The sequence below is a fragment of the Diabrotica virgifera genome, chromosome 7 (assembly GCF_917563875.1).
Source record: "Diabrotica virgifera virgifera chromosome 7, PGI_DIABVI_V3a".
Taxonomy (NCBI): Eukaryota; Metazoa; Arthropoda; class Insecta; order Coleoptera; family Chrysomelidae; genus Diabrotica; species Diabrotica virgifera.
Window position 1 is genome coordinate 148747530 of NC_065449.1, and position 20327 is coordinate 148767856.

General features: G+C 32.1%; 1 protein-coding gene across 2 annotated transcripts in view; it reads left to right on the forward strand.

Annotated features, from left to right (window-relative positions):
• The window catches only part of LOC114334005 (uncharacterized), a 42343-nt gene that overhangs the window by 10395 nt on the left and 11621 nt on the right, over nt 1-20327 (forward strand). For both annotated transcript variants that reach the window (XM_028284005.2, XM_028284004.2), the window contains one exon: nt 13741-14075. In XM_028284005.2, coding sequence (XP_028139806.1) covers nt 13741-14075 — 335 coding nt within the window. The remainder of the gene's footprint in view (nt 1-13740; nt 14076-20327) is intronic.

Consider the following 20327-nt stretch of genomic DNA (forward strand, 5'->3'; position numbering starts at 1 on the left):
TATATATATATATATATATACAACAAGGTTGAAATATTGGGGTAGCAGCAATCTCAAAGAAAACTCTTTATAATAATTCCAAGCTTTCGATAATGTTTATTATCATCTTCAGGAAAATTATTTGAGGATGTAGAGCCTAGTTGTTAAATACTGACATAACAATGAAATTTTGTCTTGGTAAATAGTAAATAATATAAATTAAAGTAAAAACTATATAAAAACTTATAAAAATCTGAGTATAAAGCGATAAAAGCTAAAATATTTTTTAAAAAATTATGTATGTCTAATTGGCATTTTACAAAATGTCTAACTTAGACATTTTGTAAAATGCCAATTAGACATACATAATTTTTTAAAAAATATTTTAGCTTTTATCGCTTTATACTCAGATTTTTATAAGTTTTTATATAGTTTTTACTTTAATTTATATTATTTACTATTTACCAAGACAAAATTTCATTGTTATGTCAGTATTTAACAACTAGGCTCTACATCCTCAAATAATTTTCCTGAAGATGATAATAAACATTATCGAAAGCTTGGAATTATTATAAAGAGTTTTCTTTGAGATTGCTGCTACCCCAATATTTCAACCTTGTTTCCTAACTGTTCAGCAAAGATTATATACCTGTTATATATATATATATATATATATATATATATATATATATATATATATATATATATATATATAAGATTCCAATAATTCTGTGTATTGTCTTGGCAAAATCCTGCTTAATTTGTACTTAAGTCCTTCGTGCCATACCTTATCAAAAGCTTGGGCCACGTCGAGGAAGACAGCGGAGCAAACTTTCTTTCCTTCCAGCGACCTCTCTACTATATCCGTTATTCTATGGACTTGGTCGATAGTTGAATGACTTTCTCTAAACCCAAACTGGTGTGATGGAATTAGAGCCTTAGATTCTATGAGAGGTTTCAACCTTTTCAGCAAAAGCTTCTCGTACAGCTTTGAAATTACGGGTAGCAATGAAATCGGTCTGTACGATGATACTGTATTTGGTTGTTTTCCAGGTTTAAGGGTCATTATGACCTCAGCCACTTTCCATATCTTGGGAATATATCTTAATCTGAACGAGGCATTTATGAGATATGTCAGTTGTACTATGGCTTTTCTAGGAAGTTGTTTTAAGATTTCCTTAGTAATTAAGTCAAACCCAGGTACTTTCCTGGGATTGATATTAGATTTAATTTCGTCGGCCACTTCTTTTGGGGTGACTAGTTTAATTTCACCTTCTTCCTGTGTGACATTTTCCCATTGCAGTGTGTTATCACCTTCATTTGGCTGGAATGTTTCCTCGAGATATTCAGCAAATTTATTAGCCTTCTCTAAATTGCTTTTTGCCCAGCTTCCATCTGTATTTCTTAGTGGGTAATTTTGCATTATGGGTCGTTTTAATTTCTTAGTGGCTCTCCAGAGGGAATAATCAGTTGTGCTATCATTTGTCAATTCTCTTAGATAGTTACTAATTGATTCGTTATTTTTTCTAATTTCTCTTTTTAGCTGTTGTGTAGCATTATTTAGTTTTGTTTTATCAGATGGAGCTCTAGAGCGTTGCCAGATCCTTCTGAGTTTTCTTTTCTCTTCGATTAGCTTTCTAATTTCTTTAGGGTAATTATTACCTTTAACTCTATAAATCAGTTCAGGTAAGTTATTCCAAGCGACTTGTTGAACTTGTTTAACAAAACATTCCGTTTCTTCATCAAGTTCATATCTAGTTTTTAGTGAAACTTTCAGATTTATTGTTTCTCTAAATGAAGCTGAAAACTCCGCCAATCTGTTAGCCTATTAGTCAGTTTAGGAGGTGGCTGGCTTTGAATAACAGTTTTAACTATTTATAATGGGAAATAAGCCACAATATTATTAAAAAATGATTTTTATTAACGTTTCGACGCCCAAATCTGGTGCCGTTGTCAAAATACAAAATACTACTAAGATAAACAAAAATGTTGTTGCTTAGTAAAAAAATTCTTCTAATAATTTATTTAATTTGACTCATTTATATCGGCAATTCAGATACATATGATACATTTTAAAGTAGAAGACTTTAAAATGATATTGCCAATATTTATCGAAACGTTAATAAAAATCATTTTTTAATAATATTGTGGCTTATTTCCCATTATAAATAGTTAAAATTGTAAAAATGCCACAATAAAATAGCTTCAGAACAACATTGAATAACAGTATCACTCACTGTGAGAAGGATGGGCGAATGATCGGAGTTTATGTCCCAAGCTTCTTCAATATGTAAATAATTAACAGAAATATTTCTAGTTATAAAAAAATCAATCAGGTCTGAAATTTTGTTGGGATCAGTAGGCCAATACGACCTGTTGAAAGTGTTTCACATATTAATTGCTTAACTGCCTGCAAGAGTTCCTTCCTCTTTGTTGTAATTAACCTAGAACCCAATGGGCGTGCTTGGCATTAAAATCACCACCAATTATAAATCTTTTGCCATGTCTATTCAAAAATTCTAGATATTGATCTTTTTTGAGGTTATGTTTTGGTGGAGAGTAGAGAGCGGTAACGATTAGCTCAAAAGATTTTGTTTTAACACATACTGAAGTAGCTTGGAACATTTCTGTTTTGTAGCATATTTCTTGATGATGTCTAATTGTTTCTTTTATTATGATAGCACTACCACCTCTGGCTGTATTATCCGGATGTAAGGCAGTGGCGTAGCGTAGTGGGGGCGGCAGGGGCGGAGCGCCCCGGGCGGCGCTTTTTAGGGGGCGGCAAAATTTAACAATAAATAATAAAAATATTTTGTAAATATTTTAACTACTTTATATGTATTTTTATCGCAACTACAAATTCGGACCGATTGAAAGGAGCACGGAATTTTTCATTACTTATTTTGTGACGAATTTGGTGAATTCCTTTTCTATGAATTATATTTTGTAGCGACTGGCAACAACGTCTATAGTCTATACTGACTTGTGGGAATTTCCCGTTTATGACTAACAATCAGCACAACGTTTTTCGGCACTTTAGAACGTTGCTATTCCTTTTTTTCCTCGCCGACACATCGTTGGGAAATTCTGATAGAAGCTACAGGCAAAAGAAGGATTCAAGGCACGCGGTGGAGTGCAAGAGGCGATGCCGTAAATGTGACATCATTACAAAGACATTCTCGTCACTTTGGACTTTGGAAAAACTGACAGAGGCAGGTGAAAGCTTAAACACTAGGACAGATGCAGGTGCTTTACTAGTTTCGATGCAGTCATTTGCCTTTCTTTGCTTTTTGGGCCTGTGGCAGCCGGTGCAACATGAAGTGAATGATGCACAAAAATATTTACAAACAAGGGGACTTGACATAAGATCCTGCGCTCAGTAAAATGCTTTGCAGATGATATTGACAGAGAAAAGAGAGGAATGAGCAAATGGTGCTGTTGGTTATGCAAAAATATGTGTGAAGAACTTGGAATTTTCATAAAACCTCGGAGGCGCATAACAAGAAAGCATATTTTGGATGACGGAACTAGAGGTGCTAACTTGTCTTGTGAAAATGAGTTACGAAAGCTGTTTTCTTCGTTAGATAGAGTTATTGTAGAAAATCGTGAGCGATTTCAACAGCTACAGAATTTAACAGATAAGTTTGTTTATCTAACGTCGGCTAAATTATTAGATCCAGACAACACTGAATGTTGAAATGTAGACAACGCACCTGACGAAATTGACGAGCAGGGTTTCAAGCTATAAAAACTTCGACTGCGGACTTTCGTTGCTGCTACAGGCAACGAAATTGATTAATGCAGACTCACTTGAATTATTTAAATTTATTGTTAAATCCAAGCTCGAAGATACTCTGCCCAATATTTTAATAATATTCCAAATATTTTTCACAGTATAAGCCATGCCAGCTGCGAGAGAAGTTTTTCAAAATTGAAATTGATTAGTAAAAATTATTTAAGATGATCGGTACGTATTTTCGGCTACAATGCTAATCAAATGGGGATTCATTTTTTTCGAATCCTGAGAAAACTAATAAATATTTTTGAAAAATTTAAACGCAGAATGAAAGATTACGTTATTAGCGAGGGCCGAAAGTCCCTGAGAACTTCTATAATGTTTATTTTAATAAGTTACAGGGGTGAAAAACTAAGAGAAAATTTAGTGTGATTTTTATTTTCAAATATCTCATTCAAAATAAACTTTTTATTTATTCTAAGGGACTTTCGGCCCTCGGTAATAATTTAGTCTTTCATTCTGCGTTTAAATTTTTCAAAAATATTTATTAGTTTTTTCAGGATTCGAAAAAAATAAACACAATGCCGTGGTAATATTTTCCAAATCTATCTTTGTCTTACAACGCACTCAGCCGAATATACTATTGTCAGCATATATTGTCAGTCAGACACTGACAATCAGTGACAATTTTAAATATTTGACATTGCATCGGGAATATTTTGTGTTATTGATTAAATATTATTGATATATAGTGTATTTGATAAATAATTGATTTAAGACGTGAACTTAATAAAAAGTTATTTATTGTGTATTATTTGTGGAAGATCCAAGCAGAGAATACATCAGGATAATATATTCTGTGATCCAAGTATTTTGTTGTTAAAGATGTTCAAAATTGTAAGCGTTCCATAACAATATATTATTAAAAATCACTTTAACACTTTTCCTCTTTTCTCGATTGAGTATTAGTTTTTGCTGTACAAATAAATTATTACAATCACTGAATACATAGTAGTGAAAAAATTATCACATTTATTAACTGAATTAATAATTTGCAATTATAAAAATAACAGTTATCCAAGAACATTCAAAAGCCATCTCTTTAAATTAATGATGACATTTTCAAGTAGAATGACATTCTAGTAATGTTTACATATCCATACCAGTGTGAATTTTACTACACGTAATTTGCCGTGTAAAGACAGAAAAAGTAGGGATACACGTAAAATATTTGCGAATTATGTACCCATGGCCTTAAGATTGACAATGAGTACTCTAAGACTAACTAATTTGGCTATTTTGTCTATTGAGCAAGAGGTGTGTGATGCGATAGACATTGAAGTGTAATAAAAGACTTTGCTCTTAAAAAAAGTAGACGTATAAATTTTTAATTGAAGACGGAAGTTTTGTTTTTAATTCTAACAAATACTCATATTACTTTTCAATAAAAATAAAAATATAACATTCTAGTATCGTTCTAGTTCTAATCAAAAATTGATTTTATTTTTTAATTTTGTCGATCGTCAAGGTGTACCTAATCTTAAGCGATAGGTACCTATGTTATATCAATGTATCTAATTGGTTAAAGTAAAAGAATTTTTGTATTAATAAATGTGATTGTAAAACTTAGATAAATTTTTTAATTTAAAATCCAACCTGTATAATGCAAAATAATGATGACTGGTTTCGCCGAAAAGTTCTCTATAATTAATGTATAGTACACAATCAATTAAAATATCCAAATAAGAGGGCGGCAAAATTGTCTTCCGCCCCAGGCAGCCGACACTCACGCTACGCCACTGATGTAAGGTATGGTATACTTTAAATCCTTTAAAATTAATGTAGGTTTCATTTGTAAAGTGTGTTTCAGAAATGAGACAAATGTCAATTTTTTCAATGTCTAGGACAGTCTGCAGTTCTTGTTGATGCTGCAGTACCTAGTCCATTTGCATTCCATTCCATTATCCTCAGACTATCTGGCATTAAAATTCTTAGAAATAGCTCCTTTGGTGCTATATTCTAATCTAGTAATGCGCTCATCCATTTTGGTCAATGTTTCCAGTATTTGTTGGAGAGTGCTCTCAATGTTAGAGCTGTGTTTTGGGTTAGTACTTTCAATTTATATATTACCTCTAGCAGCTTGGCTGTAGGTTTTTTGTTTTTGTTGGTTTTATATATCGGATTCTGCTGCTGCACCCTTTGCGGTTGTTTAAGTATTGTAGTTCTCTTATTTCGATTGTCTTTAACTTCTGCATTTCTTTTGCTACCATGCATCCTATGTAGTTTGCAGGATGACTTTCTCCACAGTGGACACATTTTGTTGGGCATTTTTAGGTTTATCACAATCGATAGTCAGGTGCTTTCCGGTACATCTAACACATCGTGGTTGCTTTGCGCAATATTTTTGCGTATGACCAAAAGCTTGGCATTTTTTACATTGAGGCACGAGTCTGGATTTTCTTAACGGCAAAATCTGAACTCTAACTTGTAATATATCAGAAATTCCGAATATTTTATCGATATTTTCATCGTGTCTAAATGATAACATGAACATATTAAGAGGTTGTTTAGTATTATACTTTAGCTTGGGTGTAGCTTCGATGAGTTTGTAGCCACGTCTCCTCATTTCTTGTACAATGTTATTAGGCTTTACAGAATGATGTAAACCAGTGGCCATTACTTTAATGGGCCTATTTTGCTTGTTTTCATAGGAATGCCATGAATATTTCTTATCATTTAATGCTGCGGTAAGCAGTTTAAAATCTTCCTCTTTTGTACATTAATTTTTATAGTTTTGTCGTTGATGACTTTTATTTGAGCATTCTGATAGCTAAGTACCATCTCATGAAGATCGTTAAAGTTGTTATCCCCTTCTACTATAATCGGTGGGGGTTTCTAAATTATTTTAGGGTTTTCAGGACTTTTTGTGTTATATTCTTCTCGTGGTGGTGTTAGGGAAGTGTCCATTTTCCTCTTTTTCCTGTTTTTCGCACGAATCCACTCTGTTTCCTGTGCAAGATCATCTTCGTCTGTATGATACTCAACTGTCTCTTTATCGATATTGTTAGACAGTTTTTTCTCGAGCAGTGTATATTTTTCATTTAATTCATCAAACATTTTTTGCATGTTGATTAGCTGGTTTTGTAGTTGTTGAGTTGCTTCCAAGGCTTTGTTCTTCTCGGCCTCAGATAATTTCCAACTGCTAAATAGCATTTGTTCATTTTGTGAACGTTGATAGTTTTCTTGAAACAGCACATTATCCTGCTGTAATGATATCGCTTCATTTTCCGATTGGGATAAATCTGGTTGTGGAAACATTTTATTGTGTTTCTATTTGAATTTTCATTTTACACTGAGTCACGAGCACAGTTTTATATGGAATCTCTATTCATAAATTTTAAATGATTTAACAAAAATAATTAGCAAATAAAAATTAAACTTACTCAGACTGTCGAAAATCTGGTAATTTTTTTCATTTCATTGACTGATCACTTTATCAATAATTGGTATTTTATCGCTTTCGATTTTATTAATAACACGCGAAAAAAGACACTCTCATTCACCTCGACGGTTCGGAAATGATGTGTCTTATCTATTTCAATTGTTTATTAATAAATTTATTTGCAGCACTAAAAAACTCTTTGTAAATACGGAGAGCCAACACGTCCGTTTTGTTTCGATGCTCGGAATATGCATCAAGTGAACATTTTTTACCCACCCTTGGGCGTTTAAGGGTTAATCACTGATTTATGCGGCAAACATGGAAGGTGGCAGTGAAGGCCTGAGGGTCTTCAAATTTTCAGCAATCAACAATCAGATGAGGGTTTTTTGGGATAAAGGCGCAGTGATTGGGAACAGTTGCTGCGCCTTTCAGCGTCTGGTGGGGGAGTCCGGCGCCCACCCGGTACTCCGACGCCGCACGCTAGTTATACTGTCCCGATTTCATTGGTCGTACTCCCCTCACATTAGTAGGGACCAAGACCAATTTACTTGGCTTTCCACCACGTCGAGGTCATTTCATAGCCCAAGAAGGTTGTTTAAGTTTCCTGGATAGTAAAGCAACATTCAATAATAAAAATACTTTAATTGACATTTCATTGTCATTGTTAACCCTTTAAAGTCGAGAACTGCATATAGGCGCACAAGTTTTGTTGCCTCATATACGAGGGTTTTTTATTACGCTTCCATGCGCTTACGTTTAACACTTCCGCACATCAATGCATTCCCGACTTTTGTGGTAAACAAGTTCGTTAGTGCAAAATTGAATAAACTAGCACACAAGATAAACATTTTATTAATTATACAGAGTGACTCTAATTTGGAATAAATTCAATAGTTCAAAGACTGATTGTTTTTTTGAAAAATACTCAGACCTGTCAATTAGTATTTCAAATCTAAATTTTTTACATACAATAATAATGTATACAGTGTGTCCCAATTTAGAGATATGACGTCATCGTTGATTTTCTTAAATAGCAACACTGTTATTTTGATAGCTATTTAGATAGGGCTTGTAAAGTTATACATAACTGCAAAATATCAAATTTTTATTTCCTACCATTTACAAGATAATAACAAATAAAGTTATGTCTGTAATTTGGAATAAATTTAATAGTAAAAGTCTAATAACTAAGTCCTGATACAATAATAATGTATAGAGGGTGTCCCAATTTAGAGATTTGACGTCATCGTTGATTTTCATAAATGGCAACACTGTCATTTTGATAGCTATTTCGATAGGGTGTGTAAAGTTATACATAACTGCAAAATATCAAATTTTTATTCCCTACCATTTACAAGATATGTAATAAAAAATAACAAAGTTATGTCTGTAATTTGGAATAAATTCAATATGTAGTTCAAATACTAATTGTTTTTTTGTTGACTCAAAATGCTCAGACCTGTCGATTAGTATTTCAAATCGAAATTTTTTACATACAATAATAATGTACACACATGTGTCCCAATTTAGAGATTTAATATTATGGTTTATTATCTTGTAAATAGTAGGGAATAATAATTTGATATTTTGCAGTTATGTATAGCTCTACACACTCTATCAAAATAGCTATCAAAATGACAGTGTTGCCATTGATGAAAATCAACGATGACGTCATATCTCTAAATTGGGACACCCTGTATACATTATTATTGTATGTAAAAAATTTCGCTTTAAAATACTAATGGACAGGTCTCAGCATTTTTCAAAAAAAACAATTAGTATTATTTGAACTACATATTGAATTTATTCCAAATTACAGACATAACTTTGTAATTTTTTATTACATATCTTGTAAATGGTAGGGAATAAAAATTTGATATTTTGCTGTTATGTATAACTTTACACATCCTATCAAAATAGCTATCAAAATGACAGTGTTGCCATTTATGAAAATCAACGATGACGTCAAATCTATAAATTGGGACACCCTCTATACATTATTATTGTATCAGGACTTAATTATTAGACTTTTACTGCTATCAGAAAACAGGTGAAAATGTGTAGTTCACAAAATAAACATTGCTTTTCGCTTAAATTCAATGTTCAAACCGCTAAGAAACATGTGGGTGGCAGCCTTAACATTGAATTTAAGCTAAAACAATATTTATTTGTCAGATAAATATTTCATTCTGTTTTCTGTCAGCACTAAAATGTGTTTTGAATTAAATGAATTACTTCTTTTTGTCTCAATTAATTGAATTAAAAATTAATTTTTTTGGACACCCTGTATAAAAAATTATGTTAACGTTTATATTACTGAATTTTTCTGATGAAAGAGCTCAGCACATAAAGAAACGTGAAAATGAAGAAAAAAAACAAACTTTTCAAGCCATGGGCCTCTAAGGCCTTTAGTGCTATTGTATATATATATTATATTACTGAATAGAGAATCAAGTAGCCTTTCAAATGAGCTTTCACACGACCCCTATTCTCATTTAAAAAAATTCATCACGCTCAGATGGAATAATCACCAGTTATTGAAATTTCAAAAATTATTTTTTTAAATTTTACGACTACGAAATCTACCCTTTATTTTTTCCGACAACGGTCATTCTTTGTAAGGAATAATTTACTTAATTAAATTTCGTTTTTGTCGGAAAGCTATTTATCGCCAGCATTTTTGTCTATATTTTACATGTTTAGAATGTCGGACTACGAAAACTTCCCATTAATTTTTTCGGACAAAACTTCCAATTGATTTTTTAACCTTTTATTAAAATATTTTATTTATCACCAACATAATTCCTGTGATGTGACATGTTCTACGTGTCGAACTCGTTGAAATGCCCAACATTTTTGTCGGACAAACATTTTTTCATATATTATACATATAACGTTGGCTATTGAATAAACTTAAAAACAACTTGCTATTTTTCACAATCATAAACTTGTCAAGACGACACGTTCATCCTGCTCCACAATTAAAACTTCCCCTCTTCCAGTGTTCCCGTGCATCAAAGTTTGTCCGACTAGACACCCTTAAGCTATTAACAAATTTTCAGCTTGCTATTAATAAACTTTTTTGCACGATTGATCATTTTTGACTGTTTACCGTGACAGATTTTACGTCAGTAGGTGACATTTACTAGCAACTCGAGGGTAAGTAATCCAACTCGACGATAAGTACTCCAACTCGACGGTAAGTAATTCACTTACCGTCGAGTTAAAAAATCACTTAATTTTAATTTATAATAATCAAAATTGTACTTAAAATTATTGACAACTAAATAAAAACTCAATTCTCCATTGTTGTTATGCACCCTAGTTACTACCTAACAACCAAAGTATCTATCTTGATAAAATGAATGAAACTAGTCAATATGACGAAAATGTTTAATTTTATAATTTATAATGGTATCAATCGTGCAAAAAACGTTATAAGCATGTCGAACGTTAAGGGTAACCGATCTCAGACAATTGTCTTCGATCGGTATAAAACCCTTACCGTTCTCCATACTTAATATACTATTCTTTCTTACGCGGGATCCAAGACTATGACACCCCTGTTAAAAACGAACAGCGATCAGCTTCAGTTGTAGGATGTGTTTTCTTAAGTCCATCATACACTTTTCACACGATTTGCTTCTCAGCTTTTGAGAGTGGTTTATGTCGATGAGATTTTATGGTACCTGCACCAGCAGCTGCATCCATTTTTATTCTATAAAGACGAAAATATACTTTCATTAATATTGAAGAGTTTTACAGTAGAACTCCAATTATCCGGAATCCAATTATCCGGCTCGCCAATTATCCGGATCAGATTGGGAAAAAGAAAAAATCAAGTTTGTAAAAAAATAATTCATTTTACTGTGATTCAGTATTAGCTTTGTTCCAACATGAACTTTTGGACGGTCCACGACGATCACCGTCCTGCGCAGTACCATGGAACGTATTATTTCGTTCGCATGGAACCCATAGAACGTTAATTATCTAGTAACGAAACGGTAATCTGACGGTTCTTGGTCGTGTTGGAACAAACCTTTTGTGTGTGTGTGTGTCAATATTACGTAATGTAAACTTTGTCATTTACATATTGTTGTGTATACTGTATTGTTTTTTATAATAAATACCGTATATGTTATCCATTGTGTTTTGCTGTAACTACGTTTCTTTCCCGGAAAAGGCCTTTTTCGAGAAAAATCCAATTTTCGGATTTTTGATTATCCGGATCGGGTCCGGTCCCAATTAATCCGGATAATTGGAGTTCTACTGTATTATTTATTACATGTTTTAACTTCTGTGTTTAACAATGACAATGGAATGTCAATTTACAATAATGTATATCAGCGTGAACGAAAACCTTTCGATCTAAATTCAACTCAAAAAAGAAAGAGCATTTCCGCAGGACTGCGCATACATTATTCTTTTTAGAAAATAAGGCCCCAACGATTAAAACAGTTAAGACCAAGTTACAAACCAATAAGATTCCTGAAATTAGCCGTGAAACTCTAGAAACGTTTTACATAAGTTGAATTTTCGTTACTTAAAACGGTCTCGTAAATCAATTCCAATAGATAAAGAGGAAATAGTATCATGGCGACGAAGGTATCTGCGCTCTATTAGGAATTATCGTATTTCTTAAAGAAAAATGTATTATCTTGATGAAACTTGGATTAATACCGGACAAACAGTTTCTAAAATTTGAAATGATACGACTGTAACAAATCCTCGCCAAGCATTTATAGAAGGCGCATCAACAGGGTTACGAACACCATCAGGCAAAAGTCAGCGTCTTAACAAAACCTCAACAAAACACTACTTAACAAAATACTTTTGATTCGGCTTTTAAATAACATTAATTTTTGATGAGGTGTGACTAGAGATTTAACATATCGGAAAAAAACGGAAAAAATTGGTAAGAAACAGGTTTTTGTTCCAGACCATTGGAAAAATGGAAAAATTTAAATATTTTGTAATTGAGACTTGAAACGTGAAAAATACCAATTTTCAAGTCGTTTAAATATATTTTGTAAAAATATATACAGGAACATACGTTAATAACATCTATTAATATCTAAGATATAAGTACAAACATGTACTTATAAATTATAATTATAATTATTATCTAATAATCTAAAGCAGGGGTTCTCAATCTGTGGTACATGTACCACTGGTGGTACATGTACCACTGGTGGTACATTTCATTATTTGAGGTGGTACGCAAAACGCAAAACAGTCAAAATAAACACCACTATTATAGTTAATTAGATCACCTATAGTATTTTTACTACAAAAGCGATATTACGTAGGTCAAATTTTTTTACGTAAGAGAACTGTCAAAACATTAGAATGTGACTTTTCATAATTGCCATGTTTATAATAAACATGGCAATAATGAAAAGTTACATTCTAATGTTTTGACAGTTCTCTTACGTCAAAAATTTTGACCTACGTAATATCGCTTTTGTAATAAAAATACTATAGCTAGATAGGTATTTCAATTAGGTGGTACCAAAAATAATAAAAAGTATTTGGTGGTACATGATTCAAAAAGATTGAGAACCGCTGATCTAAAGTATCAAAACCAAAACTTCAAAGGTAGAAAGCACATTATTTAATCAAAGCGCTGAGTGGTATATTTTCATCTGAGTCTGAATCTTCAGACCAAGCATCTGATTCAGACTCGATCTCCGCTTCATCATCCTGGACGGATAAAACAATATGATTTTTGTCAGTCTCTTCTAAAAGGGAATCTGGTCTAGCATCCTAAATGAATATCTGTTTTTCGTTTATAACCAAAATTAAAAGAACTTCCGAATTTTATCCTGTGATAATATATTTCTTTTGGTTGTATGTATGAGGCCGTGTAAAGACCAAATGCTTTCTGAAGACGCGGAAGATGAAGGTCCATTTAAAATTCTGGAGGCAATTGGCATAAGTGGCTGCGATGTACACAAGCCTTGCCGCCATATAACGGAATGAGTATTTGCACTATCCCATAAAGAATTTCGACTAAAAAATCCAGTTTTTTCTAAATTGAGCTAGATTTGCCACCAGCTTCCCCACATCTCGGAAGTTTATAACTTCAATTACTTGGTCTTCATTCAATTATTCTCGTTTAAAGCGAGCATTAAGAGGATTAGCTGCAAAGTTAATAGGCTTAGAACAACATTCGTAGCGTTCTATAACATATTTTAGCAAGCTTGCGATAAGAAAACTAGTCTGGTCAACGTGTTGGGGAATATTGGGTCTTTTATATACTTAAAGACAAAAGGCACTTCTGATAATATATATCTATTCGATTCTACTAAATTTATCGATTTTAATTTATCGATTTTGATACGGGATGCAGAATTTGTTTAGTACTTATATTGTAACAAATTTCAATTTTTCCGTATTTCTCCATTTTTCCAGTTTTTTTCCTGAAAAAAACAAGTTTTTTCCTGCACTCAATTTTTTCGGAAATTTTAAATCTCTAGGTGACTCATCATTTCCATATGCGCATGCACACTATAGCCTTGATGACACAGTTCACTATGAATCCATACTGAACCATTTACAATAATGTATATCTTTATTTTAGAACATGGGTAAAGATCAGATTAACTTCGGAAGAATATGAAAAAATACACGGACTAATATTAGAAATGGTAAATAAAAAAGTTTATGAACCAGTATACATGTTTTCCAAGTTGAAAGCTGACGAAGCCTTTACATATGTCTGCCAACGTAAACCACTAGGACCTGAAGATAGATTCGTTAAGGATTTTCATTTGTACATCAATGATACTTTCGTAGCTTCCAAAACTAGCAGCGCCTTAACTAAATTTAAAAATTCGTTTGGGTCTACAGATATGCTATTCAATAAACTAAAAGAGACTTCTACAGAATATTCCCAGCTTATGCACAAATTTGCAGGTAAGTTCATATTATTTTATTCTTCTTTCCTAATCTTTTGGGATTTGCCCTGTGTTGATGATAGAGGACCAATAGATCTTCTTCTTGACTGATTTGACAACTCGGGGTGAGACTTCGCCGCATCCACTATAGCCCTTCATTTTCTAAGATCTTGCGCTTCCATTTCCCATTCTTGTACCCCAATCCTAGACAAATTTACTTCAACATCATCCTTTCATCTTTCTACCATCTGGTCTCTCAGAAAATACTGTATTTGATACTCTGTCTTCCTCTGATCTTACCACATGACCTGCCCATCATATACGGTTAGCTTTTATATGCCTAACGATCTTTTAGTACCATACAGAGTCACCAATTCAGCATTACTGTGCCTTCTCCACTCGCCTGTCATCTCATCTCTTTGATCGCCAAATATCATTCTGAGATCCTTCCTTTCAAATACCGGTAGCTTATTTATTTCCCGCTGTTGTAGAGTCCATGTTTCGCTTTCATATGTAACAACTGGGCGAATAATTATTGACATATAGGGAGTATAATGGTCATTCTCCGCAGCTATCCTTGCTGAGACTCTTTTTCTATGTGGTTGTCGTTTGTGATACCAATAGATCGATGTAATTATTTTATCCAGTAGAATGATTTATGTGCGCAGACAATAGGGAACTTGCACATTTTTTTTATTACATAATAATGTTCAGTTTTGTATAAAAATGAGATTTCCAAAATTTCACGCTTTAGAAGTACAAATTTAAAGTCTTCTTTATCTTAAAATAGTTCAAACGACCCGTGACGTCACAGAGTTTAACTATGTGGTTCAGTTTATTGTTATATTTACGTATATTCTTCTTCTTCTTCTTCTTTAGTTTATTGGCCTCCACCTACTTGGGTATTTAGCCAGATCGTCGTCGGGGAATAAAGGAAAAATATTTATATTCTAATGACATTTATCGTATGTCATTGTAATAAAATATACCAGTTTGTTGAGATTGCAGTTTGATACAATTTTTGAAGGAAAGGAAAGAAGGTTTACTATTGAAAATAAAACTATTTTGTAAAAGTACACATTTTCTATGAATAGTTCAAACGATCAAAAACATTTTGTAACGTCACATAACTGTATTTTCTACTGACGGTTATAGTGTCTAATTTAAAATTATATATACAATTGGTGTAGAATGTAAACATACAACCGCGTGACGTCACGACGTGTTTTGGGGTGGCTGGTATAATTTGAATTTTTAGTCGTCTTTAGGGGCCAAACGAAAGACAAACAAAACTTTTTTATTTTTGATACAGGTTCTAAATTATGTTCTGTTGTGATTTATACCATTTTTTTCGAATTTAAAATTTTATGCAAGTTCCCTATTGTGTAATCCAGGTCAGTCCCAAAATAATATTTTTTCATAGATTGTTGTTTTTACAATACTTTATCAATTATTAGTTCTATTAAGACAAGCTTATTGTTTAGCAGATTTGGCGGGAATAAACCAGAAACTACTATTTATTACTATAGTTGATTTTTTAACCAAGAGGAGTAAATTAAAAAGACAGATTCACACCCAAGAAAGTTACTAGAAAAGTCACCAAATTCATCTTCTTTTCTCGTTGATCATAGCTTTCAATGATAATCCATACATATTAAATTATACTAACACATCGCTAAAGAGTTCTAAAAACAACTGTTTTTATATATAAGTAGACTAAAAATCTAAAAGTTAAAGGAATAATGCAGAAAGCACAAAAAATCGCCGATATACTTAATTAACCTATAAAATGACAGAAGTGCCAAAATTTCATAAATGTCATTAGTGTCAAAATTTAATAACAGTGGAGTAAACTTGCCTGCGGTTGGACCAATTAGAAACAAGCATTACGGCGCGGTAAATTTGAATCACTCCTCTTGGTTAAAAAACAAACAATAGTTGCCTCTCAAAACAGTCTACATATTATAAATTTATTATACTTTGAAGTTTATACCAACAAAACTGTGTTTCACCAAAAGCGCACTACAGCGTGAGTTTGTTTTGAATTTTATTTTTGTAATTTAAAATGTAATCGCAAACATGTCAATAATTGGACATCTTGTCAATTGCCCCTGAGCGAGAAAAGTGGATTGTACATTATGCGGCAAAATTAACAGTACTGAAATGAATATTGCAATGTTTATGATTATATCTATACCACAGATTAACCCAACACATCTGCGAAAGCTATGCTATGATGCCGGTATAAAAATTGGTAACCTTGAAACTAAGGAGCACAGTTGTTGCGCCGGTGTTTGCACCAATACAATTGATAACTTACAAAATAGTTCATTTGGTCTATAATACTTACTTTTACACCTGATTTGATATTTACTATATTTACACTAATAATTAAGACAAACAAAACTTAACAAAACATTGGTCATTTAATAAATTTATGTGTTAAACGAAAAAGGAAATAACAATACAATTTGGGAATTCTAGGTATGTCCTTAACAAAACAAGAGAAAGTTAACTAACTGTTAGAAAAGTGACAATCGTTAAAGATTTATATATAAATGGTCATTTATTAAAGTTCTGTGTATATTGAAAAATAATAATCAAAGGTTGCTTGGAAGTGAACACGATATAAATATAATAGGGTAATTTGGGAATTCTAGGTAGGTACAAAACAAGAGAAAGTAAACTAGCTGCAAAACAAAGCAAAGTTTTGTCCTTAACAAAACAAGAGAAAGTAAACTAGGTATTAGAAAAGTGACAGTCGTTTGGTGACAGTAATTTGGGAATTCCAGGTATGGCCTTCCAGAACAAAACCAGATAAGATAATAGTTCTTAGGCCCCCATATAAAATTATTATTTATGACCACACCGTTGAAACTTTTTGTACTTGTTATTTGGGTGAAGTCGGACAAATTTGGAGCTTAGGGCATCATGGCAGTGGGGCGTTTGTCTGTCAAGCGGTCACGAAGGTGTCAATTTTATGCAAGAAAAAAATTTATAACCACATTGGTCATTTTATTTTAATCAATGGTTTTGATCATATAAATAGCGAAAACAATTTTGTCGGACAAAAATAGTGGGGCATATGACGCGTCGGACACGCTAAATATGTCAAATTTATGAAAATAATAAATTTATTACCACATGGATAATTTTAACGGTATCTATCATAAAACCTTTTTACAATCATGTGCTAACCTTGTCGGACAATTTTCACGGGGCATATGCGCAGTCGGATGCGCCGAAGTTGTTAATTTCCTGGAATTTTTTTATTTATTACCACAGATATCATTTTTATTTTGTACTGTTCTTTTACATGTGTAATGCATATTGGATCACTTGTCGGACAAAAATAATGGGGCGTTTTGGTACAATTTAAAAAAAAGTAATTTTTATACATACAGGGTGTTTGGTAAAGAATGGGCCATAGCTTAACCTCAGATTCCTGAGGTTAAAATAGGCCGATTTAAGCTAACTTACCTTGGTACAAAGTTTATATTAACCGAGATACAGGGTGTCAAAGTTAAACTTTTTTTTATTTATTATTGAATATTTCCTGACAGGTATGAGATAACAACATGAAATTTGGTACGTGGGGGTTTCTAGGGTCGAGAAAACTAAATTCGCTACCAAGAATTATGCATTGCCCAGAGGGCGCCACATACGCCTGTCAGCACTCATTTATTACGTTCAATTTTATTTATCCCTCACTCTGTATAATTTTGACAATAAAATTTTAATTCTCCTATTAGTTTTACTTAAAAAAGGTATACTTCTTTTATCTCCCTAAACTCAACCGTTTTCGAGATAAACGCATTTTAAATCTGCGATACACCATCATTTTTAGCATAATATCATTGTAGTTACACCCGAAAAATTACTTAAAACCAAAAAATTATCCAAAAAATGTATCGCAAATTTCTTCAAATGGAATTTGCGATGCAATGACATAAATTTAAGAGCTGGAACAATTATTGAAATGTGTAAATGTGGAATGAAAAACTGTAATTTTTTTTTGACAATACCTCTTCGTCGATAACCTAAAAGAATTAAATTTTCTGTTCGTTTGCCCCAACATTTTTGTCAGACAATTACATTTTTTGTTTAAGAATATAATTACTTGTAACTTACTACTTTTGTCCGAAAAATGGTTCTAAAGATAAGGGATGCATGAACCCAGCATAGTTTAAAAGTATAGTTTAATAATAAAAATTAAATTTTTTGTCCGACTTTGGATTTGCTCCAATATTTTTGTAGGATACTTAGATTTTGTGATATAGAATATAACTACTTATAACCTGATATTTGTTTTTTTTTTAATTTGAGATAACAAAAATAAAAAATCGATGTTTGTCATTGTTCAAGGAGTATGTACACAACTTTTCAGATCATTATGTTTCCAAAATTTTCCCTCCTGTCGGAAATTTTTTTTGGAAAATTTTGGGTACAACTCTACGTCACGCCCTTTTAAATGTTGTGCTTAGAGTGTGTACCAATTTCCAGCTAAATCGATTCAAAAATAACCGAGAAAACCTGTTTTAAAAAATTTTTTGACAATACCTCCTCGTCGATAGCATAAAAGAATTAAGTTTTCTGTTCGTTTGCCCCAACATTTTTGTCAGACAAGTTTAAGAATATAATTATTTGTAACCTACTACCTTTGTCGGAAAAATGGTTGTAGGATAAGGGATGCACGAACCCAGCATAGTTTAAAAGTATAGTTTATTAATAAAAATTAAACTTTTGTCCGACTTTGGATTTGCCCCAATATTTTTGTCGGACACTTAGATTTTTTGATTTAGAATATAACTACTTATAACCTGATACTTGTGTCGGAAATGTTTTTTTTTAATTCGAGAAAAAAACTATAGAACGACGTTTGTCGTTGTTCAAGAAGTATGTACACAAATTATCAGATCACAATTTTTCTAAGATTTTCCCTATTGTCGGAAAATTTTTTAAGAAAATTTTGGGTACAGCTCTTCGTCATACCCTTTTAAATGTTTTACTTAGTGTGTGTACCTATTTTCAGCTAAATGGATTTAAAAATAACCGAGAAAAACTGTTTTAAATTTTTTTTGGTAATACCTCCTCGTCGATTGTCTAAAAGAATTAAGTTTTCTGTTCGTTTGCCCCAACATTTTTGTCAGACAATAATTACATTTTTCGTTTAAGAATATAATTATTTGTAACTTACTACTGTTGTCGTCGGAAAATGGTTTAATGGAGTCAATGAAGGTTTTCACCTCCGATTTCGTTGAACCTCCATCGATTTTCATGAAAATTGGTAAGTATGTAGAGGATACCTCAAGAAACAAAGGTGACATGGTGCCAACTTGCGCTTTTACCCTGGGGGGGGGATGCCACCCCTTCTCGGGGGTGGAAATTATTTTATTAAAAATAATACCACTAATCGATAGAGGGACAAATTATAAGCAAAATTTGTTATATAAAGTTATTTCAATAAATCAATAGTTTTTGAGTTATTAAAGATCAAAAGTTTTGATTTTTCCTGAAAAAAATCCATGTTTTAAAGCAGTTTTTCATAAATAACTCAAAAACCATAAGTTTCTTCAAAAAAGTTGTTATTACCAAAATCGAAGATAATATAAAAATAAATAAGCTCCTTATTCGAAAAATCCTTTATTACATATACAAAGTGAGTTATATGCAATTGAATGTATATTTTTTTTCCGCGAGTACTCAAATCTTAGTATTCAAGCTTAAATAACAGGAAAACGATGCACTTTGTTAAATATAGATATTAAACATTTTAATAAAGTACTTAAAGGTTACTATCAAAAAGCTATATAAGAAGTCGATAGCATCAAAATTAAGCAAGTTATGATGGAAATAAGAGGACCCTTTCAGATTTTTTAGGGAAGAATGAAAAATGAAACATACGTCATTTCCACAAAAATTAAAATTTATAGTAACCCATTTAAAACTTTATTTATTTTAACATGAGTAATAACTTCAACAATTTTGACCGGTTTAGAATGCATATTTTTGAAAAAAAAATACGATTAAAAAAAATTAGAATTTTTCAAATTTTCGTGAATTTCATTTTCTTTTGATAATAACTCCAAAAATACTCGATATACTTAAAAAATGGTAGAGAACAAAATTTTAGTTTTAACTTTATTTAAGCTTTTTCTTTTTTTAATATTTTTTTACGACAAAAAATAACCGAGATAGAAACATTTAAAACCTAAATTTTACTGCGAGAACCATGTAACCGGGGCCCTTTCACCTTGTATTTAAAAAAAAT